This window comes from Ursus americanus, chromosome 10 (genome assembly GCF_024610735.1).
Source record: "Ursus americanus isolate L20-20 chromosome 10, mUrsAme1.1.p, whole genome shotgun sequence".
NCBI lineage: Eukaryota > Metazoa > Chordata > Mammalia > Carnivora > Ursidae > Ursus > Ursus americanus.
The window spans coordinates 562,447-589,728 of record NC_142136.1 but is presented as its reverse complement, the minus strand read 5'-3'; the positions used below and the strand labels follow the sequence as shown (position 1 = coordinate 589,728).

Here is a 27,282-nt window from a genome sequence, read left to right as displayed (position 1 = left end):
AGCCGGTCACCGGCTTCATCTCTGACGTGCCCCGTGGTCCCTCAGCTCCAGGGCTCTGTCTGCTGAGGGGTCTGCACTTCATCCTGCGGGCCCCCAGAGGAAGTCTTGTCTTGGCGGGGTTGTTTTAGAGAAGGGGTGGAGGGGACTCAGGGTGGGCGGCAGGCGGAGGCAGGGCCTGGCCACGGCCCTCGTGGCCTGTGGAGGCTGGAGGGCCCTGGGATGAAGCCTGGAGCTTGGTGACTCCCAGCTGGTTCTGCTGAATTCCCTAAAGCATCCCAGTGCCATTTCAGTCGGGGCTCCACAGCTCAGCTTGCCGTGCGCGCTGAGCTCTGGGCTGTGAGCAGGGTCCTTGGAGCTACCGCGAGAGCAGAGCACCCAGCTGTGTTTCCATTAAGTACAAATGCGACAGGAGGAATCATGTTTGTGAGAAACACTAGGGGAGTTGTGGCAAACGGTGCTTCTGCTTCTGGTTTACGTGTTAACACAAATTTAGCGTTTTGGTGTTTACTGGAGGGTAGGTTTGCACCTTAAGTGTAAAGATTTTGCAGAAAAATACATCCTATGCACTTACCTTAAAATTAGCTGAAGTTTCAGGAATAGCTTTTACAGTACAAAACACAGCCTGTGTTCTGATGTTTGTCGCGTCCGCGCGGGTCTCGTCTCTGGGCAGAAGATGGGAGGGATGTAGGCCGTGTGGCCGCGGTATTTTCCTGGGTCCGTGTCTGTGGTTGTGTAACTGAGGCTCTGTCATATTTACTAACTAAACCTGTAACAACGGGTTCGTGTTGGAACATCTCTGGGAGGCTGTCACGGACGCGTTAGCACTTCCTTATGTGGAAGGCGAGGGGCGGGGGCTTCGCTCGCGGCTCCGGGGCTGGAGCTGAGCACCTGGGCATGGCGCGGGTGTCCAGGTGTGCCGTCCCCCGGCAGGAGTCGCAGGAAGGCCCGTGTTCCTCCTCACAGACAGAAGGCAAGCATGAGATCACGGAGCAGTCATGAAGGAACTCCGCGAGGGGAACCTTTTCCGAGCCCCACTGCACATATTGAACACAGACGTCAGTGTTGACTTTGTCGAGTATGGTCTGAGCCCGCGTTACCCACGTCCTCGGAGAGGGAGTCTCGCTACGTGTCTGCTGTGCACCCCTAGTAGACCTCGTCCACCAGCACCATCGGTAGCGGGCAGCGCTTTGGGGTGCTGCTGACGACCACTCACAGGGACCACGTTGCACTGGCCTTCCCGTGTGGAGCCCTGGCGGTCCTGTGCTCGGAACCCCATAGTCGCGGGCAGATGGAGACGCCACGTCCCCCAGGTGCAGATTTTAAAGGTTTGCACCTCATGCTGTGATTGTGAGGCCGTGAGGGAGGTGGGCTTGCACTGCTCTCCTCGTCCTGCAGGTGGGGACTTGCCTGGGGTCCCCCCGCAGGAGAGCCCAGGGTGGGCGTCTGGGAAGGGAGCAGAGCGCAGCGCAGGGTGGGCGGCCGCTCCACGGGGGCACGGCAGCACCGCCGCGAGGGAGGAGTGCCAGGCGTCAGCCCCTAAGCCGGGGGCGGGGCGGGGTGTGTCTTACAGCTGACGCAGGGATCAGATCCACAGTAGTGAGCTCTTTTCTGGGGAGGTGATAGTAATTTCCTGTTGTACTAGGTCCACGGTCAGCCACAGAGGTCTTTATCAGATGTTCTGTGTCTTTTTCGACTCACACCCCGTGAAGGGGGAGGTGTTTCAGAAAAGCACCATTAGAGGAAGGCTGAGACTGGGACCCAGGGGTGGAGGGGGGGGGTCTGGGTGAGATGCTGGTGACCTTTCCATTCGTTCCTGAATTAGTCTGTGTGGTTCAGAGAGACCTGCTTCTCTCCTGAAGTCCACTCCGTCCTCAGCTTCTGCCGTGTGACGCCTGGTGCCCCCGTGGTCCGCTGTACCAGCTGCTGCGCGGGAGGGGAGCAGCCCTGGGGGGCTGTGCCCCCGCAGACGAGGTAGACACACAGCCTGGAGCCGGTGAGTGTGTCCCCTGAGTTGGTCATCAAGCCCAGAAGTGATTTCTGTCATCTTCACAGACAGCAGAATCAGGGGGACGAGCTGGGCGGGGCCTGGATTCTGGCTTCATTTGGGAACGGGGTTGTGTGGAGGGTGTGTGGGCAGTCGCCTGGGTGAGCCAGCACCAGGGCCGGTTTAGGTCGTCCCTGCGTGGACGCTGGTTGACCTCGAGAGTCTGTCCGGCCGTGGTGTCACCGGCTGCCAGCTTTTGCTGGCTGGGCCGTCGGGGGCGATCCAGCCTGGCCGGGCGCCACAGGGCCCGCTTGCTGCTAGACTGCCTCTCCGTACAGATGGACTTGTGAAGTGCTGCTGTCTGTCTTTGTCTGAGGTCAGGAAACCTAGATATGTTAATTTGGTTATGGCTTTTGTCTTTGATAATTGGCAGTTAGTCATGTTACACCAGGAAATTTGGGCCAAATCTGCGTGCAACTGTTAGAGTCTGCTTCAAAAATACATTCAGTGACTTCCCTGTTGAATAAAAGAAGCACTTTCTCTTATGTTCTAGAGAAAAATCATTGACCACTGTCCTCTGTTGCTGTGAAACCCCAGAGCTCAGTGGGTAAAGTAACAGTAAACGTTTCTTCTCCCGCACGGTTTCTGGGGCTCAGAATTTGGGACTGGCTGGGTCGCGGTGGATACGCTGCCCGATCTGCAGCAGCCAGCAGGCGTGCGCCCAGAGCGTTTGCACGGTGGCTGCCCCACGTGCCTCTCACCTCCCACCGTCCCGCCGTCTCTGCTGCCACCACAGCCCCAGGACAGGGCTGCCGGGCGGCGTGGACCCTCCCAGAGCCTGACTTCCCTCCCCAGCTGGAGCACGTGGGGCCTTTGGGCTCCCACATCTGCACCGTGACAAGGTCACTGTCCTCCAGGCTTGGTCTGTAGGCGTTCAGCTTTGTGTTCTCCACATCACCTGTGAGCAGGAGCATTGAAAGTAGTATTGTTTCCTGATTTCCTTAGTGAGAAGCAAGCTTGCGCCTCTTGTGATTCTGACACGTTGTGTCACAAAACAGATCATTTCTGTGCCTGGAAGACTTGCCTTGGGGTAACTGGTCGCTATCTCGAGTGCGGACAGCACAGGCGTCCACAGGAGCCAGTGGCCAGCTGCTCGACTTCTTCCTAGGTCAGATTTACTGGCTTGGGAATAAGGCAGGTGTGTATTTACTGACCTGGCAGCTTCTCTGGGAAGATGGTCCCGTCGGAGGCGGCAGTTCCAGAAGCGGCCCCTGGGTCCGTAGCATCCAGGCGGTGTCGCCGCTGGGGGACTGCCAGCGTCTGCTGGTGTGGCCCGTGTGCTGCCGCCCTAGCAGGAACGGCAACCCCGTCAGACAGAGTCTTCCCAGCCCGGTGTCTGGACTCGTGCTGCTGGGACAGCCACTTTGTGCTGGACCACCGCGCATCACTGGGCTCTCACGGGACCAGACTGGGGGCCAGGCCTGCCTGCCGCACACATGGTGGGAGGGCTTTGCTGACCGCTGCTGCCCATTGTAGAAGTCCAGCCCCCCTCTTGCAGGAGCTCTTGTGGAGTGCAAGAGACAGAAACGTGTCTTACCGAGCAGGGGTATGCGGATTCACGTTAGGGTTTTCCTGGTGTCGGCGAGCAGACATGATGCTTGCGGATGGACCTGTCTCTCGTCCAGCACTTGGGTGGCTCCCTTCATCCTTTTCGCTTGGCCAGCGTCTTCCTTTATGTTCCTGTCCCTGTTCTCCAGTGACATCTCAGCTCTGGCTCATGACATCGAGATGGTAGGGAGGGACCGGCCTCTTTGTTGGTTCCCAGACTTTGCCGGAAAGGACTGTGCTGGTCTGTTCCTGACCCAGGCTGCTCACTGAGTGGCTCCTGCAGGCAGTGTTTGGCGGGGAAAAATGAAGCCCTCTGCTCCAGGGAGGATGGGCTGCTTTGACTGATCGCGTGAGTCGGACGGGGTGTCTTCCAGGTCCACCAAGCCCGGTTTCGTTCCCAGTTTGGGTTGTGAGGTGTTGGTTGCCAGGGTTGTGCCCCTGCTGTGCTGACCGTGACCGCCATCTCTGTGGGAAGGGGATGGCAGCATTCTTGGCATTCCCGTGAGTGGCCAGGAGCGCCGTGACCAGTGACTGCCGCGTCTGAGTAGCGCATCCAGTGGCAGCAGGTCGGGGCAGATGCCGGGTCCCACCGGTCCCACCGAGGCAGACCCAGGCAGGCAGTGACAGGCCCTGCTCTCGTTGGGTCTTTGTGGCTTGCCGGCTCCGGCATCCACTCGTGCATCTGCTCTGGTGTGGGTGGATAGTGGACAAGGAGGTCAGGGCCACTGTCCGTGGGATTGAGGAGCCCTTGGCCGTGGGAGGGAGGAGCTGGCAGCACCAGTGATGTGCAGGGAGCCTGGGGCCGTCGACAGGTGCTGCTGCTGTCAGTGTGCGGCCTGCGGGTCTCCTGCCACGGCCAGCCCCTTGCTCTGTGGCATTTGGTGTCCTGTGGCTCTGGGCACTTGGAGCCTGTTTGCTGGGACCAGCCTGGTGCAGGCTCCCTGGCCGGAGTGAGTCGCTCTGCTCCCCCAGCACGTGGAAGGTCCTCTTCACCCACCTCCTGGCCAGTGATCTTCTAGCCCAGCCAGGCCTCAGCCTATGATTGTCCTCGTGGGCGTGTGCTTGGCTCCCTCAGTTTCTGTGGGAAGGTGGGGTTTTGGAGAGTCCGGGGAATGTGGCCCATGGGGTGTTGCCCGGCTCTGAGGCCGTGCAGGTGGCCCCTCACTGTGCAGGCCTGACTTCCATCTCCGGCGGATTCAGCGGCTCGGATGTACGCTCTGAACTCTTGCGTGGATTGTGCATTTGGGTGCGTTTGGTTCGTTCACTGTGCACAAAGGGAGACAGCGAGCCCATGCCTGGAATGTGGTAGGGCCCGAGGTGGGCGGTCTCCCGTGCCAGGCTCAGGCGAGCTGTGCGTGTGTGCACTCCGGGCTTGTCGCTGCCCCAGGCGCGTTTGGGAGGTGTCCCTCTGGAGGTTGCAGACCTCAGGCTCCTCCCAGGATCGAGGCTCTGGCCTCCGCCGTGCCCCTGGGGACTGCATTGCTCAGGTGGGCAGTGGGGCTTCCTGGAGAAGCAGGACGGCGCCAGAAGCTGTGCTCGGATCCCTCCACAGGCTGGCCCGTGCTCACGCATCCCATGAAGAAAGTCCCGGCACACAGACACGTGAGCTTCTGTGGGTGTGTGTGAGGTGACTGTGGACACAGGCGTGAGTCCTCGAACACCTGGGCCATGGAGTCTCCTGGACGTTCTCGGGGTTGCTCGCGCTAGGCCAGGAATTCCACTGCCCTGGTCGTTGGTGGTCAGAGGCCCCGGGCAGGAGGGAGGGGCTTGTCTGCTGGGATCGACTGACCTGTGTTATGGTCTGTGTGCATGTGTGTGTATTTATGCACATGCGTGTACATGTGTGGGTGCAGATGCCTGTGTCTGTGGGTGCGTGTGCACATACATGTATGTGTGAGTAAATGAGTGTGTGTAAGCATGTGCCTGCAGCAGGGCCGGCGCCCAGAGGCTTGGTTTTCCAGGACCTGTGCTGGCCCCGTGTGGCCTGCAGACGCCCTCTGCTGGTGGCTGGGGACGAGGCGCGCTCTGGACACTGCCAGCACAGGGTGCCCACGACGCACTCCTTCCGGCGGAAAGTCCAGGCCAACGAAAGCAGAATGCAAGGCAGCAGTCATTCCTAGTGCTGGACACGACGGCTTGTGGCGTCCCGGGGGCCCTGCCGGCCCTTTCTGTGCATGTGCACACGTGTGTTGTGATGTTGCTTCCCTGGTGCCCCCTGCGTGCCTGTGCTGTCGGCGGGCACTGCTGTGCAGGCGCCCTGCTCATGACGCGGGGGTGCCGAGGACGTCAGGCACACCCTGTGGTTCCCATGTGCTGCCTGGCCCCAGGCCCACACTCCTCCTGCTACGCCCGGGGCTCTGACCAAGGCCTCTTCTCAGGCCCCGTTACTAGGCTGCTCTCAAGCTGGTCAGATGAGTTTTCACACCCACCCAAGGTGTGCCCCTGCTAATCTCAGGCTCGCCGGTTAGTGCATATGCTGACTTCGTCCACAAAAGCTGTGTTTCGTTACTATGTCAGGGGCTAAGCTTCGAAGGCAGAAATCTTCAAATCATCTTTTCTCTGCTGAGTGTGCAGCCAGAGAGCTCAGTGGCAGGAGGCCCTGCGCTCCCTGCATGGGGTCCTGCCCTTGTTTGCGTAATAGTGACCATTGTGTCTTTTTAGTGCTGTATTTTACACGTCCTTCAGACGGGCTGGCTATTTATTGTCCTTGTTGCTTTCTGCAGGCCGGTCTAATTGAAGCCAACGGGGAACTCAAGGTCTTCATAGACCAGAACCTTAGTCCTGGAAAAGGTAAGGCGCCTCTTTCTGAAATACAATACTGTTGGTAAGAGTGTTCGGTTTGGTGTGTTTGTGAATTTCTCTGGTGTGAGAGTCTGGTCAGCAGTGGGGACCCTGCTGCAGGAGTGCTCCGGCCTGGGGCCCCTAACAGAAGGGGTGGCACACTGTTCGGAGCTCAGCCGGACACGCCACCTGCAGGCACACAGCAGCGGAGTTCATCTTGGTTTGTAAGTCACGTACGGTTTGCGGAAGTTCGGGAACGTGAAGAAGTGTGGAGAACCCAGGTCGTGTGCTCAAGGCCGCTGTGAGCCCTCGGCGGTGGGGGGGGCGGTGGTGTCTGCTCTGGACACAGGCGCCGACTAGAACAGACTCGAATCCGAGGCTTGTGGTGCACACCTCGTGTGCAGACCCGTCCTCCTGGTCAGGAAGCCGTGAGTGTGTTCAGGGGTGGGCGTGGATTGCCGGAGCCCCTCCTCCCCCCGAGGCCCCACGGTTCCCCTCGCAGAGTGACCGTGAGGAATGTCTGCCAGCATGTTTGAGCCCTCTGCTTGTTTCCTTGGGTAGACTTGCCGTGGAAGTGCCAGATCAGAGGAGACGATGGGCGACTGCCAGCTGCCCGTAGCACTGTGACCCTGTGGCGCTCATAGTGGCAGGGTCGCTTCTGCCACCTCTGCTCTGTCTGCATCAGCCAGACAGACGCCCGAACACGGGACCTCGTGGCTCCTGAAGCGGGTGCTGTGTCCCAGCCCCTTCCCGTCCGTCTGTTGCTGGCTGGTGGGATAGGAGCCCAGCCATCTCCTGCCCCGTGGGGCCCTTCCCTGTGTGGCTCAACAGGCCGGCGTGGCTTGGGGTGGCGGGCTCACGCCCCATCCCTCTGTTGCTTTGGGACGTCACCTTCAGTTACCCACGGAGGCTCTCGTGCCCTGCAGGGCCCCCTGCCTACGTCCCATCCAGGCTCCGCCGGTCTTCCTTGTCCCACTGGCCGCTCTCCCCCAGGATGGGCTGTGGGCCCGCACGGGCTCTCCTGGTTTCTCTGTTTTTGGAAGGTCGTAGGCAGCATCCTGCTTTTCTGAGGATCCCTTGCTCTTTCGCTTTCTGTACAAGGATGGAGAGTGTGCTGAGGGGTTCGGCGTGTGCAGGTGGTTTATTTCTCTCGATGGCTTTCACCGTTCACAAACTGCTCGAGTGAGACGCTGTAGTGTAACTAACGAGACCCTTAGAATCTCAGGAGTTGTAGGCATGACGTGTTTTGTTAAACTGATGAAGCAGAAATAATCGTGAAGAAAATCTACAAACTTTGCTCCCTTGGAAATGATGGAAATCTTTCGTTCTGGTGTTTATCTTGAATACGTCTATTGTTTGGATACTCTGAGAGCCTCTCTTATTATCACGTGCTGCTTGTCTCCTTTTCCTTCTTATGAACAGCTTGAGTCCTATGGAGTTTGGTGGTGAGTCAGGGGGTTGGACTGGAGGGACCAGAAAACAGCTTCTTGAATTCAGTAGAATATTCTGGTGTTAGCTGCCTGCACTGTTCAAAGTGTTTCATATCCTTGTTGGGTGTGGTTTGGCCGCTCTGCAGCCCCCTTCTCTTGCCTGGGCTGCTCCCCCAGTGGGTTCCATGCTCCCACTCATGGCTGGATGCAGAAGAGCTGCCCCTTGAGGCTCTCCTGGCTTCTGCCTCTGCTTCTGCGCCTCTGCTGGGACCAGCGCGGCCTCCCAGGTGCTTGGACTCCTTGCCTTCTTCTGGGGCTCCTGCCCCTGCACTCGGGGATGTTCTGGGTACGAGAAGGCCCATGACCACATTTCTGCACCCTGCTCGCCAGCTCTGGCCCTGCCCGTGCAGGCTGAGTGCCGCCAGACTTCTCTGCACTTCAGAGAAGTTGTTTCTAATCAACAGAGACGTTTGTTGTTGGACAGGCAGCCCGGGGCTGTTCTGGCTGTGGACGGAGCAGGACCAGGCTGTTTGACGGCATAGGCTCTGACCCATCCCGTCTGCCCGTCGAGACCGTTTCCATCTCTTTGCTTCGGGCTCAGGAGTTTGAAGGATAATTTTGGGCAGTGTGGTGCTGACTCGAGCTCTTCACTTCGGGTTATTCACTGGTGTTTCATGAGGTTGAGGAGCTCGTGGGGGTCAGACTGTGTTGTCTGATTCAGCGGTCACTGTAGTCACTTCCCGAAGAGGTCTGGTAAAGGCTCAGCCAGGGTCGTGGTGAGTGAGGCCCAGACCCTGTGGCACAAGCTTGTCCAGGAGTCCAGGGATGTGGCCGGCAATGTGTGCCGGAGAGCCCTCTCTCTGGAGTGACCGTGAGGGTCAGGAGCTGGCGCTCACTGTGGGGGTTCAACAGTGGGGCAGAGGGCGGTCACAAGGAGGGCTGCGGCCCAGGCCCGGTGCAGGCTGGGCATTGAGGGGCAGGGGCTGGTCTCACTTTTTGCCCCCACCCCTGCACCACCTGCGTGCTGCACCTGCAGGGCCAGCTTGCCGCCAGTCCCAGTTCCACCCACCGAGAATTTGGGAATGGGCCAGCATCTGCATTGTGCTGGGCCTGGGCACTCACGGGGACCCTGCTGCCCTCGGCTGGTGTCAGTGAGCCCCTCCTGAGATGAGGCCTCCCCCTTGTCTGCTCCTACCCAAGCTCTGGCTGTGATGCCCCATCACGTGAGGCTCCCGTGCACTCCCAGGCGGGCCTTGCTGCTCTTGCCCTGTTCCTCGGGTCCTGACCGCGACTCTGCTCTGCCTGCCTCTTCCTGCTGCTGATGGGCACGTTTCCAGATCCCAGTGTCTACAGGCTTCTCCAGAGGCAGAGCCTGTGGGGGGCATGTTGCAAGTGAGAGAGAGGCTCGTGTCGTGGAACTGGCCCATGTGACAAAGGGGTTGGCAGGTTTGAAATGTGCAGGGCAAGCTGGCAGGCTAGACGCAGGCAGCACTCCTTCCTCCTTGAGGAAACCCGGGTTCTGCTCTGCAAGCCTTTGTCTGGTTAGGTGGTTCCGGAGGGTGGTCTCCTTTACCTGACGTCTGTTCACTGGCTCCAGAGTGGCGTCCAGCTGGCCTGTGATTGGATAGCTGGGGATGGACACCTTGGCAAGTGGGCATATCAAGCCGGTCATCACAGCTGTCTGTACCCACCGGCCCTGAAGACAGAGCCCCCGACAGTCAGAGGCGGGAAAGTGTTACGTGTGCAGTCCTAGCTGTGATGGCGTTGGGTCGCTTCCAGTGTTTTGCCAATGGCTGTAATGGGTGTGAACCTTTGCACGTATGTTTGTTCCTGTGTTTTGGGCAGATGCTCAGGAGTGGGAACTGGATCACGTGGCACGTGTGCGTGGCTGCACCAAACACGTGAGCGCCCAGGCCCTGCACACCCGCAGCAGCGTCTCCCCTTGCCATGTTTTGGGTTCTGGTGGCCCCAGTGGATCTGAGCCCCTCCTGGGCCTGCCTTGCTAGTAGGGGTCTGTCCACATGCTTCTCTGGCCCAGTTTCTCTCTGCTGTTCCTACCTGGTTTTCCTCTTCCAGCCATCTGGCTGCTGCCTTGGGGCTCAGGCCGCCCTCCCCCGCCATGTGTGCACCCCCCCCATGCACCTGCTGCCTGCCTGCCCTTCGTGCACAGGCAGCCTGGGGCCACAGCTCGCGTGCGGCCTTCTTCCTCTCATCGGGTTATCTGTCTGCACTTTGTCCTCTCGCACCTTTTCAAAGAAGTTTTTCTTTATTAGACAAACAACACATGGTCTCTGAAGAAACCCCGAGTGTACCTCAGAGTAAAGTCAAAGTGTGTGTTCGCCGTTCTGTAAACACTTTCCTGACACGGTGTTTGGGCGTGTCATGTCTGTGGGCCTGCTCGTCCTGTTCCTGCAGTCGTGCGAGCCAACACTTGGCTGTCGCTGGGCCATTCCTGGAGTTTCTAGTGCTGCCTTTTGTCGCCTGGCACCTTTCTGCTGGAGAGCTGTGATGCCTGTTGATTGTTGACAGAGACCTGTCTTCTCCCTGAAGAGCTCCAAGCCGGCATGTGCTCCGTGCGGGGGGTGACGTGCGGCGCTTTCCTTCTGTTTCAGGGTTGCTTCTCCCCGTAGAAGGGTTCTGAGGCAGGAGAGATGAAATTTGGGGCGTGCCGTGTGGCCAGAAACCTGGCATCACTGTGTCATTCTTGAGATGTGGTGACTGCGCCCTCCCACATGCACCTGTACGCACGGTGGGTCAGTTCAGGCTGGTGTTTGTGCGGCGGTTGGGAGGGGGGCCTGCTGCAGGAGGACATGGCAGGGCTCACTCAGCCCCTCAGAGGCTGCCCTCCCGGGGAACGTGGAGCAGAGGCATCGGCTTGTTCTCTCCTCCCAGCCCCGGGAACCCAGAGGATGCCTAGAGCGCGGAGGGATGTCCCAGCCTCCGAACCCTGCTGCTGGGCTTGCGATGATGACCGGCCACAGTGCCCAGAAGAGTGCACGCTGCGCAGACGGGGGGTGAGGGCGTCGTCAACGCGCCTCAGTCAGAGTGGGCATGCTGAGAGGGGGTGCACCTCCGCTCGGACCGGGGGAGCCCGTGCAGAGCCCGTTTCCCCTTTCAGGGTGCTTGGCTGGCGAACAGCAAGCACGTGGGGTGACGTGGCCGCCACAGTAGCCCCAGGAGCGAGCCTCTGCTGGAGCCGGAGAGCTGAGAAGGGCCACGTTGCTGCTTCTCCTGTGCCTGCTGAGTGGGGCAGCTTCTGCTGTTGCCTGGGCAGAGCCACGCGCACCGCGGCACAGTCCAGCGGCCCTCGGCCGTATCAGCACACAGTGTCTGTAGCGTGGTGGGCAAAGTATTCTCTCTTAAGGGTTAGGTTCTCAGAACTTAAAAGTGGCTAAAATTGTTGTCAAGAAAACATTAAACCTTATGATTTCATAATTTAAGATATCTTAAAACCTATGGATATTAATGGATTGTGTTGACTAATTACGACATTCTTACGTAATATTTTTAGAACCCTTTTTCTGTTAGTGGTTATAGCGATTCAGACCACATATATCCCTAACGCATTTTCTTGGGAGGTAAGGAATCCTCCATTTCATGATGTTTTATTTGAAAATATCGTGTTATATAGTTCCCTTAATAAAAGGCTGTAAGTACCTTTTACAGTTACAATAATACTGTTTCTAGTGAGTAGATTTCTGGGCTGTTATAATTTCGCCGTCTTGTAACGGAAGTGTTAGTTCCTGAGCCTGTAAGCACGTGTGTGTGTGTGACGGTCTTTCTCAGAAGGGGTATGTTGAACATTCTCATTTCTGTGGCCAGATTAAACCAGAAATGAAATTGCATCCTTGGGGCGCCTGGGTGGCGCAGCGGTTAAGCGTCTGCCTTCGGCTCAGGGCGTGATCCCGGCGTTCTGGGATCGAGCCCCACATCAGGCTCTTCCGCTATGAGCCTGCTTCTTCCTCTCCCACTCCCCCTGCTTGTGTTCCCTCTCTCACTGGCTGTCTCTATCTCTGTCAAATAAATAAATAAAATCTTTAAAAAAAAAAAAAAAGAAATCACATCCTTGAGATTGACAAAAAGGGACATGTCTTCCTGAGTCAGCAGTTGGCGGGAACCTGGGAGAGGGACACTGGCTGCCGGGGCGTGCACCCGCGTGTGCGTGTGCATATGTGTGTGTGCGTCTGCCAGGGTGTGCGTCCATGTGTGCGTGTGCATATGTGTGTGTGTGTCTGCCGGGGTGTGCGCCCATGTGTGCGTGTGCATATGTGTGTGTGTGTCTGCCGGGGTGTGCACCCATGTGTGCGTGTGCATATGTGTGTGTGTGTCTGCCGGGGTGTGCGTCCGCGTGTGCGTGTGCATATGTGTGTGTGTGTCTGCCGGGGCGTGCGCCCATGTGTGCGTGTGCATATGTGTGTGTGTGTCTGCCGGGGTGTGCGCCCATGTGTGCGTGTGCATATGTGTGTGTGTGTGTCTGCTGGGGTGTGCGCCCATGTGTGCGTGTGCATATGTGTGTGTGTGTCTGCTGGGGCGTGCGTCCGCGTGTGCGTGTGCATATGTGTGTGTGTGTCTGCCGGGGCGTGCGCCCATGTGTGCGTGTGCATATGTGTGTGTGTGTGTCTGCCGGGGTGTGCGCCCATGTGTGCGTGTGCATATGTGTGTGTGTGTCTGCCGGGGCGTGCGTCCGCGTGTGCGTGTGCATATGTGTGTGTGTGTCTGCTGGGTGTGCGCCCATGTGTGCGTGTGCATATGTGTGTGTGTGTCTGCTGGGGTGTGTGCCCATGTGTGCGTGTGCATATGTGTGTGTGTGTCTGCCGGGGCGTGCGCCCATGTGTGCGTGCACGTGCATGTGTGCATGTCTGCCGGGACGCGCAGTCGTGTGTGTTTGCGTCTGTGCGTGTCTGCTGGAGCGTGTTCCCATGCATGTGTGCACGTGTACGTGCATGAGTGTGTGTGTGTGCCTGCCCACGCATGTGTGTGTGGGTGCACGTGTTTGAGTACGCATGCGTCTGCTAGGTTGTGTGCTCATGATATGTGCACTTATGTGGACACGTGTGCGTGTGCGTCTGCCAGGGTGTGCGCCCATGCGTGCGTGTGTTTGCGTGCGTGTGTGCGTGTTCAGCCCATGACACAGATGGTCACCTCGACTCTGATGGAAGCTGACTGGACTCCCTGGACTCAGGGAGACTCAGCAGAAGGAGGCCCGCCCGACCTTAGTGCCGTGTCTCAGTAGGAGCGTCTGTGCATTCGCACAGTCAGCCTGTTATCAGGGAATCGCGGTACAGCATTAAAGGAACCAGCCAGGTCCTTCTGTGGAAAGTCCCAGCAACAGTGTAAGCATAGCTGCAGACTACCCTTTTCTAGATTTCAGAGGCCCACACAGGTCATACTTGTATTTTCTCGGAGTCGTGGATGAGCATGGAAAAGTATGAAACACGGGGCGCATCCGTCAAGCCCTGGTGGCTGTGGGCAGGGATGGGGTGGGTCTGTGGACGGCAGGGGTAGCTCTGCTCCTCGCATCTCCAGCAGATAGGGTAAACGGTCGTGGTTAATTCTAGGTTGTCCTGGAGCAAGATTGCCTGCAAAGTGATTCTTTGTATTGAAGAGTTTCTCACCCAGTAAAACAAGGCAGAGACCCTGGTGAGAAGGACAGGTGGTGTTGTCCAGGAAAGGGTCCCTGGACCCGATCCACTTCTGCCTCAGCCCTGCCCTTGCCCAAACTGTCCCTCTCCTCATTCCCCCAGCTGGGGGCGGGGCTTGGGAATTCCAGATTGGGGCTCTAAGCTCGTTACTTATAGAAAGACGTTCCTGGGGTTCTGGGTGGTTTCTGTTCTCCTAATCTGCAGCTTAGCCCCAGAGACGAGCGCCCTGTCCTGTCGGCCCCTGTCTTTCGATGTCATTTATTTGACGTGCAAAATAAGCTTTCAGACACAGTGTCATAAGAACTGTAAGAACCGCCTGGAGTGCTGATGTTGACAGGGCGTCATTTGCAAAACAAAAAAAAATTTGTTTTTTAGTGAATCAGTTCAGTATTCCTAGAAACCTAATTACTAATCTATACATGAATCTGAAAAGTGGTATGTTTTAAATCTCTGTGAGAAATAGAATAACTTTATTTTTTGTCTTTTAAAACATCTTTTACGTATCTAAAAACGTTGTTAGAAATTTGCTTTTGCTAAGATACAGATCTCTATGTTTAGAGGAAAATAAAAACTCAAAGCAAATACATGTAGAAAATAAATATCTGTTGGTGTTGGTTGGTAAGAATACTAATATTTAGCCAGTTGGTTTGGTCGATTTGTGCTGTTAAGTTATTCAGTGCTTGTGTGCAGCAGTAAGGTTCACGGTTCTTCAGTTCTCAAGTCTCTTGCTTACAGTGCACGGGCTGTAAAGGGGTCGGAAATGAGCCTTCAGGCCAGGCTAGAGGAGGACAGTGTTGGACTGCTTATTGGGGAGGCCATCACGAGGCAGAGTCTGTGAAGCGAGGAAGATGCCATCTGTGTCCACTGAGCTCGAGTCCCGCCCCCCACCAACCTGGCAGGGTCCTGTGCTCGCCCAGGTGGCCGCAGGAGGCTGGTGTGTTCCAGGAGCCACGGGATGCGAGGCGTGGTGACCCGAGCAGGATTTCCCCACTCCCTGCGCGGCAGTGACTGGGAGACCGCGGGTGGGTCTGCTTCTTCCCCAGGGTGCTGAGGCCCTTCTCAGTAAGGCGTGGATGGGGCACACGCTGCTCGCCCTCCCGGGTCTCCGGGCACCACCATCACTCTACACACTCCCTTTATTTTCTCTCTGCCTTTTGAGGGTTAGGGCAACGGCTTTGTTTCTATATTTTGAGTTTTTATCATTTGTACTTCATTTGATTTTATTTAATGTGTAAAATAAAATTGTTTTACCATTTTTATTTGTTGTTATATGCCTAGCACCAAGGACAGAGCCAGGCACATAGAACTCTTAGCAAACACTGAAGGAATGAGCACCTCTGTTCCACGTGTATCCTTCCCCTTTGTGTTGTGATAAGATCATCTGCGTGTGTTCAAAGAGGGGGCAGCTTCCTCACCAGGCATTTCACCTCCTGGAAACAGAGATGTGATTCTACTTCTCAAGGAAGAAGAGTGTTAAATGTTTTTTTTTCCTGGAGAGAGTGTGAGCGTGCGTGGGGGTGGGGTTGGGGAGAGGCAGAGAGAGAGAGAGAGGATCTCAAGCCGACTCCACGCTGAGTGCAGAGCCTGCCGTGGGGCTCAGTCCCACCACCCTGAGATCTCAGCTGAAACCAAGAGTCAGATGCTTAGCCTGCTGAGCCACAAGAGTGTTGGATTTCTAGTTTTGCAAACAGAGAAATGCTGGAGCATTCAGAAGACTCTAATTGTCACAGAATTGTAGGATTTCAAGAGCTGCTCTCCCCAGACCCTGTAGGTGGGCAGGCAGCCTCACAGGGGTTCGGGGCAGGTCGGTGGTGCACCTGGGGCGCCTGAGCCCCCACCCACCCGGACACGGAAGCACCCAGGAGGGGCTGACGGGTGGGAGAGCAGGCGGTTGTTCCACGTGGACGCCTTGAGATGAGAGTTGAACTTAGAAGTATTTGCAGCTGACCCACAAACCTAAGGTGGGTAAAGTAAGAGTCTCTAGTTAGAAGCATCGTCCTCCTGAAGCTGTCCCATTTAGCCTTAATCCAGAACGGAACTAACCTGTTACCTCCTTACGTTGCAGGCGTGGTGTCCTTGGTAGCTGTCCACCCCTCCACAGTGAACACGCTGGGGAAGCAGCTCTTGCCAAAAACATTCGGACAGTCCAATGTCAACATTGCACAGCAAGTGGTAAGGGGCCCTGGGCAGGTGGGCTTGCCGATTCTGGACGGTGGCCCGTAGCTCTGGTGCGGAGGTTGGGGTGTGAGGTCTGCCTTCTGCAGTGCCCTCTCGAATGCTTGCGGTGCTGGGACGAGTGTGCACTCCCTTGGCTCAGACCTGCCTGCAGGCTCAGGCCCGGCACCTTCCCCTCCTGCTACGTGTGTCCGCTGACCCTGAGTCTGCCCCAGAGCGTGGACTTGTGTGGGGGTGCAGCACCTGGCCTTGACCCTCCTCAGCGTGGGTGTTACTTGCCTGGGAAATGAGGGTGGTGCCCTTGCAAGGCACACAGTGGGCTTAGGGCTGTATAGGCCGTCAGGGTGCTGGGACAGGTGTGTCTGTGCTGTGGCCCACCCACTCGGAGGGGTCAGAGGTGGTGTGCTCCTGGGACCGTGCTGAGTGCCCCTGCTTCCTCATCACCTGTGGGGTTCAGTGGGCCCTTCCTGATGGAACTCTTGTCAGACTGAAACCGCCCCTACTCCTGGGCCATGCGTAGCATCGAGAGAAGGATGTTGGCTGCCCAGCTGTTCTTGTTCAGACCTGAGCTCCCACTTGTGGGTGAGCACCCTGGGCAACTGTGCATGTGCCCCGTCACCTTGTCCCCGTCAGGGGATGTGACTGCTTTTTCTAGCAGAGGGGCTGTGAATTTTTTCAAAGCAATGCTATGTCGAAGTCCTACACTGTATTTGGCTCATCACAGCTTTTTAGTAAATGTCTTTTTGATACAAGTTAAATATTCCATTTTATGTTTTATTCTGTAAGTCTTATTATTTTTAGCTACTATGTATCACAGCAGATTTAGCTTGGGAATACCTCCTTAATTATAGGAGTAGTTCTGTTTTTATGGTTATAAATAGTAGGGAGGAAAATTAACACGAAGATTTGTGTCAGTACCTTAAACTTTATCAGCCTGAAAGTTATGGCCCTGGTCTGACTCTGGTTGTTTCCGGGCAGCTAGTGATGGTAACTCACCCTTCGCAAACCTCGGCACTGTGACCTATAGCTTACATGTCGCGGGTGTCTCTCGACTTGTCCGCCAGAGGGTTGAGGACAGGAGGACTGGTGCATTGTGACCTGAGAGCCTTGTCTTTGTGGGATGTGAGCGTGGCTTGGGCTCTTGAGGGGCTCGAGCCCCGGTCGTGAGCCTGAGTCGGTTCCCATGGGCACGGTTTCCAGGAGGGCAGTTAAGACGGGGGAGGAGCAGAGAGAAAACAGCTCCCTGTCATCCAGTGAGCAGTTATTGAGCACCTGCTGTGTGCCTGGCCCTCTGACTTTCATTCTTGTTGTGGACCAGTTGTGCCAAGAGGTCCAGTTAAGGGAGAGGACAGGAGCGAGGGTGCTGGCCGTGGGGGCCCAGACCGCATGTCAGGCAGCCCTCTGGTGACTCTCCTGCCTGTCGGCGTGGGTGCTAGTGTCCTAAACCCACTTTCCTGAGAACGGCACCAATCCAGTCCATGTAAAACATGTTCAGTAAATGCCGTGACTCCCAGGCCTCCGTGTGTCCCAGACAGTCAGCCCTGAGCCTCGGCTAAAGTGCGTTGTCCGCGTGAGCTGGGCCCCAAGAACGCACGTGCTCATTCAACAGAAACAAGGTTCCGGAGGCACGTCTCCTCTCTGGGGATTTGTTTTCTTTTCAGTCCTTTCTTTTTTTCGGAAAGCTTGCTATTTGATTTCATGGCTTTGAATGAGGGTGATCCACAGTTTGGAAAACTCTGTGATGAAACTTTGATCATTGGAAATGTGAATTTAAAGAATGAAATTGCGAGTGTTTTTTCTTTCTATGGTTTGTGGGTCATTAGCCCTGACAGGTAACCTGACCTAGAACAAAGTGCCCGGTCAGCTGTCCCCCGACCACAGCAGGCAGCACACTCATCCTGCTAAGAAGGGGCCCGCCCAGTGGGCACGGTCAGTCCCTGAGGCTGCCCCCCCCCCCCCGCCGCGAAGGGCTGCCCCAGCACCTGGCGCCCGACGGTGACTCGTCCCACAGCGTCGTCATGTCAGGCCACTTGGCTGTGCAGAACCTGGGAAGTCATGTTTCTGAACCGTCTCCTGGATTAGCTTTTTGGTGTGGGTGGAGTCACGTACAAGATCCTGAAAACTGGGATTTGACTTGACTGCACAGCCGTGTCTGTGTGACCCCCATGTAAACGTTTGCATGTTAATCAGTGGGGCCAAATCCGAAGTCCTTGTCGAAGACAAACCGGGCTTTCCCTTCCTTCGGTGAAGAGATGGTGTGGGTTGCTCGGACTTAGCCACATGCGGGGTGGGTCGCACTGCCGTCCCCGGAGCTGCCCTCACCCGGGGGTGTGTGTCGTTTCTCGCAGTGCTGATGGCCCCCCCGCCCCCACCAACGCTGCACTGTTCGGGGTGTCGGGTCCCCCGCGAAGCCGCCTTTGGGATGAGGCTCCCACATGCGGATGGGCTGGTGTGTGATCCCTTTGTTGTGAGAGTTTTTCTGATGGTGTTTTGGCCTTACTTTAGCACCCCTGAAAGAGAGGATTTCATCCTCCTCCAAGTCACTAGAAGGAAGGGAAAGTAAACTAGGGCAAGAGGAACAGCGGGAATGTGCCCTGAGGCTCGCTTCGCAGGCTGCTCAGCTAACCAGGACCCCCCAGGCGACCTCCCCAGGGCTCGCTGTTCCGTCGGGCCAGGCTTGCCGGGGCGGGCCGTTCCCTGCTGCTTTTGTTGAACTGGGGAAGACACCTGAAGTCGGTGAGGGAAACGGCCCGTTCAGAACAGAAGTGCCGGTCGGTGGCGTCTCTAGCTCAGCAGCGTCAGCCCCTGGTGCTCACGCGACCGTGTTCTCTGATCTTCGTAGCTAACGGAACTCGGCAGTGCCTGCACAGGATGGGAAATGGTAAAATGGCAGGGTCGTATGCGGGAGATTGCTGATTGTGTTCTGAATTGTCTCTTTTGACTGTAGGTAATTGGTACGCCTCAGAGACCTGCAGCGCCCAACACTATCGTGGTAGGAAGCCCACACACCCCTAACACTCACTTTGTCTCACAGAACCAGCCTTCAGACCCCTCACCTTGGTCTGCCGGGTGAGCACATTGCCTAGAATTGTAACCCCAGCTCTCTGTGCCACGTGGGCCGGCCGTCGCGCCCGGAGTAGACGTAGTCCAGGTGCACTTTTCCTCGTAAAGGAGAAGTCGGTCTGCGGGGGAGCTGCCCTCTGCAGCTCGGGGGTGGCGGCACCGTGAAGGGTGGGGAGTTTGTGGTGGAAGAAGAGGAGGAAACTGGCTTCTCAGCGCTGCGGTGACTTTGGCGCTTTTTCCGTTGTCTGCACCGGAAAGTAGCGTGTAGGGACCAGTGTGCACATGTGACGGGCCCCAGCAGCTTCACCCGCTGCAGCTTTGTAACTGCTGTTCCACGGGTGACACCCGCGGGACGGTCCTGCCACACTGTCACCTTGACCCTGTCTTCCCGTAAAGCAGCCTAGTAAGAAAACGATTTTACTCAGAGGTCAGCTCTGTGACTTTCCTTAAAAACAAAAACAAAGCTTTTCGGAATTATGTCTGTATTGCAATGTTCTAAAGCAAAAATCAGGATGCCCCACATCATCCAGTGAGAAACTCGGAGCCCCCCTTTCCTTGACGTGGTGACTTAAACAGTTGAGACGTTGGGTTTCCCCGAGATCTGAAGCGCACCGCGGTCTTCGGTGTCGGGTGCCCGTCGCCATGTGGCTGTCATGGTCTCCACACCGCCTTGGCTCGTAGCCTACTCAAATTTTCCCAGAAGTTCTTAAATTTGCAGTAAAACTTGCATAATTCCTGTGTCCGAGGACATGTTTTTAAGAAGCAGTATTGGCGTGTCAGGATGCAGTAGATACGCACCGGCTCCTCCCCTTGCGGGTGTCTGCCCCGTGTTTCCTGGGAGCTGATGCAGATGTGAGGCCTGGCCACTTAAGTTTGTTTCCTGGCCCTGAAAGAAAGCAAGGGAGCCTTGGCCCCATGGCTGCGCCCAGTGCGCTGTGCAGACAAGCCGGGTCCCTGGAGCTGTGCCCGGGGTCTCGGCTCATGCCCATCTTGCTAGCCTTGTGGATGAACGTGTGTCTCCCCTGGGGCTGGCGCGGAGGGTGCTGAGGGCGCTGCTGTTTCTTTGTATTTTTGAAGGAAGCGCCACAGGAAAGGGGAGAAGAACGGGAAGGGCCTGAGGCACTTCTCCATGAAGGTCTGCGAGAAGGTGCAGAGGAAGGGCACCACGTCCTACAACGAGGTGGCCGACGAGCTGGTCGCAGAGTTCAGTGCTGCCGACAACCACATCCTACCAAACGAGTCCGTGAGTATGTGCCGTGTGGCAGGGACACGCACCAGCGTCGTACGGCTCACTCTGGGTTTCTCTGAAACAACTGCAGACACACATAGTTGAGAGAACAACACAAAAGAATTTTCCGGACCTGTTCGTGGCTGACAGCTTACCCTCCCCCTATGCTGTCGTGTAGGGCTCTGGCTCCTGTCAGGCCAGCTCCCTAGAGAAACCCCCTCTGTCTTGGGGCCCAGAGGGGATGTGCTGGACTGAAGTTGCTGCTGCTGGCGGGTTCACGGGGCATGAGGCAGGTTGGCGATGCGTTTCCCTGAGTGTGCCGGGTCTGGCGTGTGAGTCTTCACCTGTGAGCTGTTCTGGATGGTTTGGAAAACTCACGCTCCGTCCCCCCCAGGCTTACGACCAGAAGAACATAAGACGGAGAGTCTATGATGCCTTAAATGTGCTGATGGCCATGAACATCATCTCTAAGGAGAAGAAGGAGATCAAGTGGATTGGTCTGCCCACCAACTCGGCTCAGGAATGTCAGAATTTAGAGGTACGCAGCTCACCTGTTTCCCATCGTGCCCCTGTAGGTTCGCCCTGGAGCAGGTGTTTGGAGCGGGCGTTTCTGTTGTGTGTCCGGGCGTGCCTGCTTAGGGTCTGGTCCTGTGTGTGCCTGGCCTGGACGGGGGGTCAGCTGCTTCCCCTTGCCCCATGCTTGCCCACCAGACGGTGGTGTGCCACCCATCCAACCTGCCTGCGCTCTGTGGGCCCCGGTGAGGAGGCGTCTGGCCCAGCCGTGGGCAGCAAACCCCAGCGTAGGGAAGTTTGAGATTGAAGAAACCCCCATGTGTCCCGCATGCCGGTCGGCTCTAGGCCACTGTTAAGATTTGGGCAAACGGGTTCGGCGAGCACGTCTCTAGGGGGCGCAGCTAGATGCTTCGTGACGCTGCCGTCCTTGTTTTGAAGGTGGAGAGGCAGAGGAGACTTGAAAGGATCAAGCAGAAACAGTCTCAGCTTCAGGAGCTCATTCTGCAGGTAAGGCGCTGCTCTGTCTGCCGGTCTGGTCCCTCCCGTCGCGGTGTCCCTGTGCCCCTTGATCTGCCGCCTGGACGTGCCCGAAGGCCCAGAGTAGGGGGCTGGCACCACGTCCTGCGCCTGTGCCGCCTTATGTGCAGTCGGAGGGCAGACCCGCACGGCTTTTCCCAGGGTGTCGTCCTAACCGTTGTGCATTAACATTCATCTCTTACTGCACCTCGCCGACGAGCTCTGTCCTAGAGTCAGGGATAGGAGGAAACGTGGGTAAGTAGGGTTCAGTCCTGTCTGCGGCCTTGGCGCATATCCGCCGTGGAGAATCTGTACTTGGAGAGTTTGCAGATTCACAAGTGCCCCGAGCTGTGCAGGCGTCGTCAACGTGAACTCTTGCAGACATGGGCCTTATTCCCAGGGAGAGTGCGTGCATGAGTAAGCGAACATGCCGCGTGTGCTGTCACAGAGTCTGCATGGCGGGAGGGACGGCCCTGGGAAGGTAGCGCGTGAAGCTTCCCCGGGAGAGGTGTGAAGTACGTTCTGAGTACCAGACCCCAGGCTGGGGGTGTGAGATGGCAGCTGTGGGTCAGAGGTCAGCATGCGTGGGTCGTGGGCATGTGTCGCCATCACTTGCACCTGCAGAGATGTCCTCACATATGACCCCCATCCCTGTAGGGTCCTGGAGATGCCCATTTGGGGTCGGAGGTAAAATTCCAGATGCGTACCGGGAGCTTCCTGGAGAGGGTGGCTGGTCCCTGGACGGAGGCCGTGTGGTGGGGCCTGGGGTGTGGGGGTCAGCTGCCGTGGAAGTGCTGGTTGGCCAAGGAAGGGAGCATGGCTCAGCAGAGATTTATTGAGGTGCCCGTGGACACCAAGGGTGGCGAGGCCACAGGCTCTGTGATCATGTTGGAGGGAGCATGGGGGAGCCCTGGGACCCGGGGGGGGATGTGTAGCGGGGTCTGAGGACAGGCCTAGTGGCTGATGTTGGGAGATCTTTGAACATAGGGAAAGGCCAGGAGGGGTCGGCGAGGGGCTTGGGGGACCTGCTGGCCCAGCACCCACAGACCACGGTGGAGGGCGTACATCTTGCCCCTCTGGGTGTGCTCAGGACAGGGGCACCGTGGTCACTCCGCCCGAGCAGAGGCATCCAGTGCAGGGACTGCTTCAGTGGGCGGGAAGCAGCCTCAGGGTCAGGGACGCAGGAGAGGGGCAGGCACACGTCTTCCGGGCAGCGGTCCTTCCTTCCAGTCAGTTCCCTGCGGCATCTGCAGCACACGAAGCTACTTGAAAAAATCCAGTCACTGCCTCTCCTGCTAAGCCGTGAGCCCCAAGTCCCCTTGTGGAGCACTGTGGCACAGGGCGAGCTGGGGCAGGAGGGGTGCTTGCAGCTTTAACCGCAGGGGTTACAGCCTAGGCCCCCGAGAGAGCCCCGTACCAGCGGTCTGCTGCTCTTTGCCGCTCTGGGTGCTCAGCCGAATGTCCGCCTTCTTGGGACACGGAAGGGGCAGGAGGAATGTAACTTCCAGCACTGATAGCATTTCTTGTAACCCTCCTGGGAGAGGCTTCTTTCCTAGTGGTGTGAGTGCCTGCCTCCATTCCCCTCGGGGTGTTAGCTTCTCAGGGTGCGCTCTCTCTGCTGGGCCCACACGAGGCCCTGCATCCCCGAGCGAATTGCTCTGACCTCTCAAGGGGCCTGACCCTTGCTGCTGCCCTGTGGGGATGGGCGGGGTCATCTGGGACATCCATGGACAAGGCCTCAGACTGGTGGCAGCTGGTGTGAGCAGCGTGCTGGTGGCTTATTTTTTTTTAGCAAATTGCCTTCAAGAATCTGGTGCAGAGGAACCGCCAGGCGGAGCAGCAGGCCAGCCGGCCGCCCCCTCCCAACTCTGTCATCCACCTGCCCTTCATCATCGTCAACACCAGCAAGAAGACTGTGATTGACTGCAGCATTTCCAATGACAAGTAGGTCCAGCGACTGGTGGGCCCTCCGCCCTGAGGTCCCAGCCGAGCCTCAGGTCAGTGGAGAATGCCACTGTCTCCGCCAGCGGCACGTCCGCTTACTTCTTCATAGAAGCATCTGATTTGTAATCATTAAGTAGTCGTTTAGCACAATGAAGTTATAGACTTATTTCTTGCATCCCTGGTTTTGTGTTTATCTTGTAAAAGGAAAACATAAAATCCATCAGGGTTGTTAGTAGTATAGCCGTTGAAACCTTGTACAAACAGCGGCCAGCGTTCACTGTTGGCCGGGGGCGCAGGTGGGGTGCCCACGCTCGGGGGCCGCCCGGGCCACGGAGCTCTGTGTTCACGGTTTCTGAGTGGATGGGTTTTGGAGGATGCCAGATGGAAAGCGGGTCCGAGGGAGGTTGGGCTGAGTGGGGCATCTCCATGCAGGGCCCCGCACCGTGATGACCACGGCAAGTGACTCCTCTTCTGACGGCGAGTCTGTCCCCCAGGTTCGAGTATCTGTTCAACTTCGACAACACGTTTGAGATCCACGATGACATCGAGGTGCTGAAGCGCATGGGCATGGCCTGCGGGCTGGAGTCGGGGAGCTGCTCCGCCGAAGACCTGAAGATGGCGAGGAGTTTGGTGCCGAAAGCGCTGGAACCCTACGTGACAGGTCCGTCACGTCCGGTTCCCTTGGGGGCCGTGGAGCCAGACCCCAGCTCTGGAAGCATGGCCCGCCTTTGCTGAGGCTGGATCTGCACTCGGCATCGCGAGTGGAGACAGCCGGATGGGAGGGGCCGGGGGCCGCAGGGATGGGGGGACGTGGGAATGGGGGGGCCAGGGGTGGCGGGCAGGATGCCTGCAGGGACTGTGGTGCGTGGAGGCCACGTTGGCATTTTGGGGATTTGCCAGTGTAGTTTATGTGGTGAAGGTGTTAAGTTAGGGTTTCACCTTCTGGGTTCAAGTCGGGAGAGACTGGAATTCTCGGAAGCCGTGGACGGCTCCCCCAAGGTGGGCGTTTGTCCTCTGTGGCCGGGTAACCCAGAAAAGGCTCCAAGGGATGTTGTGCTCTGCGCCTCCTTCTTACGTGGGGGTGAGGAGGTGTTTGCCTGGGGAGCTGTGCTCTGGTTCTCCTGTTGCCCTTCCCTGCTGGGGACTCCTTTGCTGAGTGGCAGGGTCGTGGCCACAGAGGGCAGGTGCTTTGTGGTGAGAAAGCTGCTGGGCCTGCCCCACTTGGTGATGTGTGTCCCCCCGCCAAAGCCGCTGGGCTGGACCAGACTGCAGGGCTCCCACTGCCCCCCCAGACTGCAGCAGCTGCGCACCATAGAAGCCCCTGATGCTGGCCGCGCTCCTGGTGCGTGCCGTCTCCTTGAACAGGGGGTTGGGGTCCTCCTCGGCCCCACTTACCACTTTCTTACAGTGTGTGTTTCACGGCACAGCTGTGTGGTCATCAGTGATCACGTAAACTAAGGACTGGGCGCCTCCTGGGGAGGATGGCCGGTATCCCGGCACAGAAATCACTGGAGGGTCAGCTCTCTGGCCTGTACCCGCCTTGTGGCAGCGTGAGCCTGTCTTGTGACCTTTGCTTTGTTTTCTTCTCTTTGCAGAGATGGCTCAGGGATCAGTTGGAGGGGTGTTCGTGACATCATCAGTTTCGACCTCAAATGGCACAAGGCTTTCTGCCAGGTGACTGCGGCTCTGGGCCCAGCGGGTGGGCGGAGCCCCTGGCTCTCCTGCAGACAGCCCTTCCTCCTCCACGGCTCCGACCTGGCTCCTTGTGTGGATGGAGGGACCCCACGTGTTGGCCGCAGTGTCGGCGTCGGCCACTGGCCAGGGTTCCTCTCGAGCTGTGCGCCCTGAAGGTCCCCTCTGGCTCATACCCTGGGTGGACAGGAGCCTTTTTCTTATGGTTTCTTCCCCCTAAAACTTCAAAGTGACTCATGACTTTTGTTTTAAAAAGTAGCCTGCAGTGAAGTGGGGCCCAAACTGCCTGAGGCCCTGCAGACAGCCTGGGGGATGGGGTATTTCTCCATCTGTGTTTCCTATTTCCATTTAACACACTTCAGTTCACACTGTACGTAAAATTTTGTTCTCTGCTTTATTTATTTATTTATTTATTTTTAAAGATTTTATTTATTTGAGCAAGAGAGAGAGCGAGCATGAGGTGGGGAGAGGGGAGCGGCAGAGGCAGAGGGAGAAGCAGGCTCCCCGCTGAACAGGGAGCCCGATGTGGGACTCGATCTCAGGACCCTGGGATCATGCCCTGAGCTACCCAGGCGCCCCTTTTTTTCACTTTACTATTTATCGTGTGTCTTGTTTCTGTGTTACTGATGGAGTTTTATCACTCAAATCAACGTGTATTAGTCTTTGACCTAGCCATCCCACAAAGCAGAATTGTATCGTCCCTGGGTATTTATCTTAGTTTTTTTAAGGTTAGTATAAGGTAATTTCTGCATTAAGTATTGACAAAACAATGGTTTTATTAACTTTCATGTCTGTCATGTTTTATTTTATACATATTATCTTATATCAATCCTAAATATTATTAGATGTTTAATTTCTTGAAATATGAGATAGATTGGCAGTTTGTAGATTCAACAAAATGGATCGATCTGCTAAAGGGTGATGCGGTGCTCTGCGGCCGTCTTGCGCGCCACGGTTCTGTGACGTGGGTGAGGCTCCGGCCTGCACCGTGAGATGGACTGGCCGTGGGGTCGTCACTGAAGTCCTTTGTGGGGTGTCTGGCCCGGGTCAGGTTTCGGCGGAGATCAGCTCAGTTTGTTTGTTTGTTTGTTTATTTATTTATTTTAATGATTTTTTATTATGTTAGTCACCATACAGTACATCCCCGGTTTCCGATGTAAGGCTCGATGATTCATTAGTTGTGTATAACACCCAGTGCACCATGCAATACGTGCCCTCCTTACTACCCATCACCAGTCTATCCCATTCCCCCCCTCCTCCCCTCTGAGGCCCTCAGTTTCAGCTCTGTTTTTGACTGTGACCCTCCCTGTGTGTGTGTGCGGCGGTCGGTCTGTGGGATGCTGAGCACTGGTTATTCCAAGAGGCAGGATTTGGGTATTGATTCAAGTTTCGAAGACTCACCTCAGGTTTATAACAAGGCCGGTAGAGCCACTACCATTTCAGAACAAAAACCTCTGTAGAAATTGGCATTATTTTATGAAGGCACAGTAATTTCTTGGGCAGTTAGGTGGTTCCCGTTTATAAGAAAAGATGCAATTTGAAGCAGCTTTATGGCTAAATTTTTTACCCTTTCTGACTTTTTTGCTAGGCTGGATTTCACAGGTGTGGAGTTCCTTTGTCAAAGAGCGTAACATTTAATAGTTTTTATCGTACGTTGTTACTAAATACTAGTATGAAGCATTAACGTGTGTGTATGGTTGTATGTTACAGAAGACTGTTCCTCGGCGCATCGGCTCTGGCCTGTGGTGGGTGTGGGGCACTCTGCACTTCGGGCTCCCCTGTGCGCTGCCAGATGAGAGCTGTGCTCGTTGGTCACCCACGCCCCAAACCCCCTGTTTTTCGAGTGTACAACAGCCACATCTCCTGTGTAGCTCTGCCCCTGTGTCCTGTCACACTGAGGCAGGCGGCTGGAGGCAGAGAGGATGCTGAGCGTGGGGCTTCTCTGCGGGTGATCTCAAACCCCCGGTGCTTGCGGGAAGTGTCCGGCTGGAATCTGGAGGGTCTCCGTGGAGCTTAAATCCTACACTGGCCTCCCTTTAGTATCTCGTGTTCCTTAGAATACATTTTCTTGCTGCTCAGACACTAAGAAGTCACAATGACTTTTGATGACAGCTCTCTGAGCAGATTCCGTGTCGGGTAGACGTGTGCCGCTTGTCACCTCCGTGGGCTGTCACCTGCCGGTGCCCCAAGACGGTGTCAATGCTCAGTGTCTGACCCACTCTGCCAGGTGCTGGGAGGTGCCTGAACCCAGAAGTCTTTCCTCAGGATCCTGGCTTTTAGAATCTCTGTTCTAGGCCAGTGCCTTGCCTGGGGTGCTGTTGACATTTGGGCCAGATGACTGTCGTGCGTGCTGCCCTGTGCCTCGTGAGCTGTTTAGCGGCACCCTGGCGCTCAGATGCCAGGAGGCCCCCCAGTCGTGACAGCGGAGATGGTTAGATGTCCCCTGTTGAGACTCCCAGGGGCTCAGTGGCGGTGTAGACGGGTTCCAGACACCTGTCTGAGGACAGAGTGTAGGGCCAGGCAGCCCTGCAGCTCCAATCCCCCACGCCCCTGAGCTCCGCCCTGCCAGCCCCACTGCCTTTCAGCAAGTGCTGTTTCATGAGCTGGTCGACAGCTGTGGGTCCTTGGAGTTGTTTCTGGAAGTTGAGATTGCAGAGAGAGCATCAGCGTGAGACTCCCCTGTCACAGCTCAGCTTCCTGGGCCCT

The 27,282-nt window shown here is 56.7% G+C and overlaps 1 protein-coding gene across 2 annotated transcripts in view; it reads left to right on the top strand.

Annotated features, from left to right (window-relative positions):
• Window positions 1-27,282, top strand: part of TFDP1 (transcription factor Dp-1) — a 43,017-nt gene that overhangs the window by 13,283 nt on the left and 2,452 nt on the right. For both annotated transcript variants that reach the window (XM_045772985.2, XM_045772984.2), the window contains exons 3-11: window positions 6,316-6,382; window positions 15,511-15,617; window positions 18,568-18,689; window positions 19,761-19,926; window positions 20,306-20,449; window positions 20,863-20,931; window positions 22,733-22,884; window positions 23,379-23,545; window positions 24,480-24,558. In XM_045772985.2, the coding sequence (XP_045628941.1) occupies window positions 6,316-6,382; window positions 15,511-15,617; window positions 18,568-18,689; window positions 19,761-19,926; window positions 20,306-20,449; window positions 20,863-20,931; window positions 22,733-22,884; window positions 23,379-23,545; window positions 24,480-24,558 (1,073 nt within the window). The remainder of the gene's footprint in view (window positions 1-6,315; window positions 6,383-15,510; window positions 15,618-18,567; window positions 18,690-19,760; window positions 19,927-20,305; window positions 20,450-20,862; window positions 20,932-22,732; window positions 22,885-23,378; window positions 23,546-24,479; window positions 24,559-27,282) is intronic.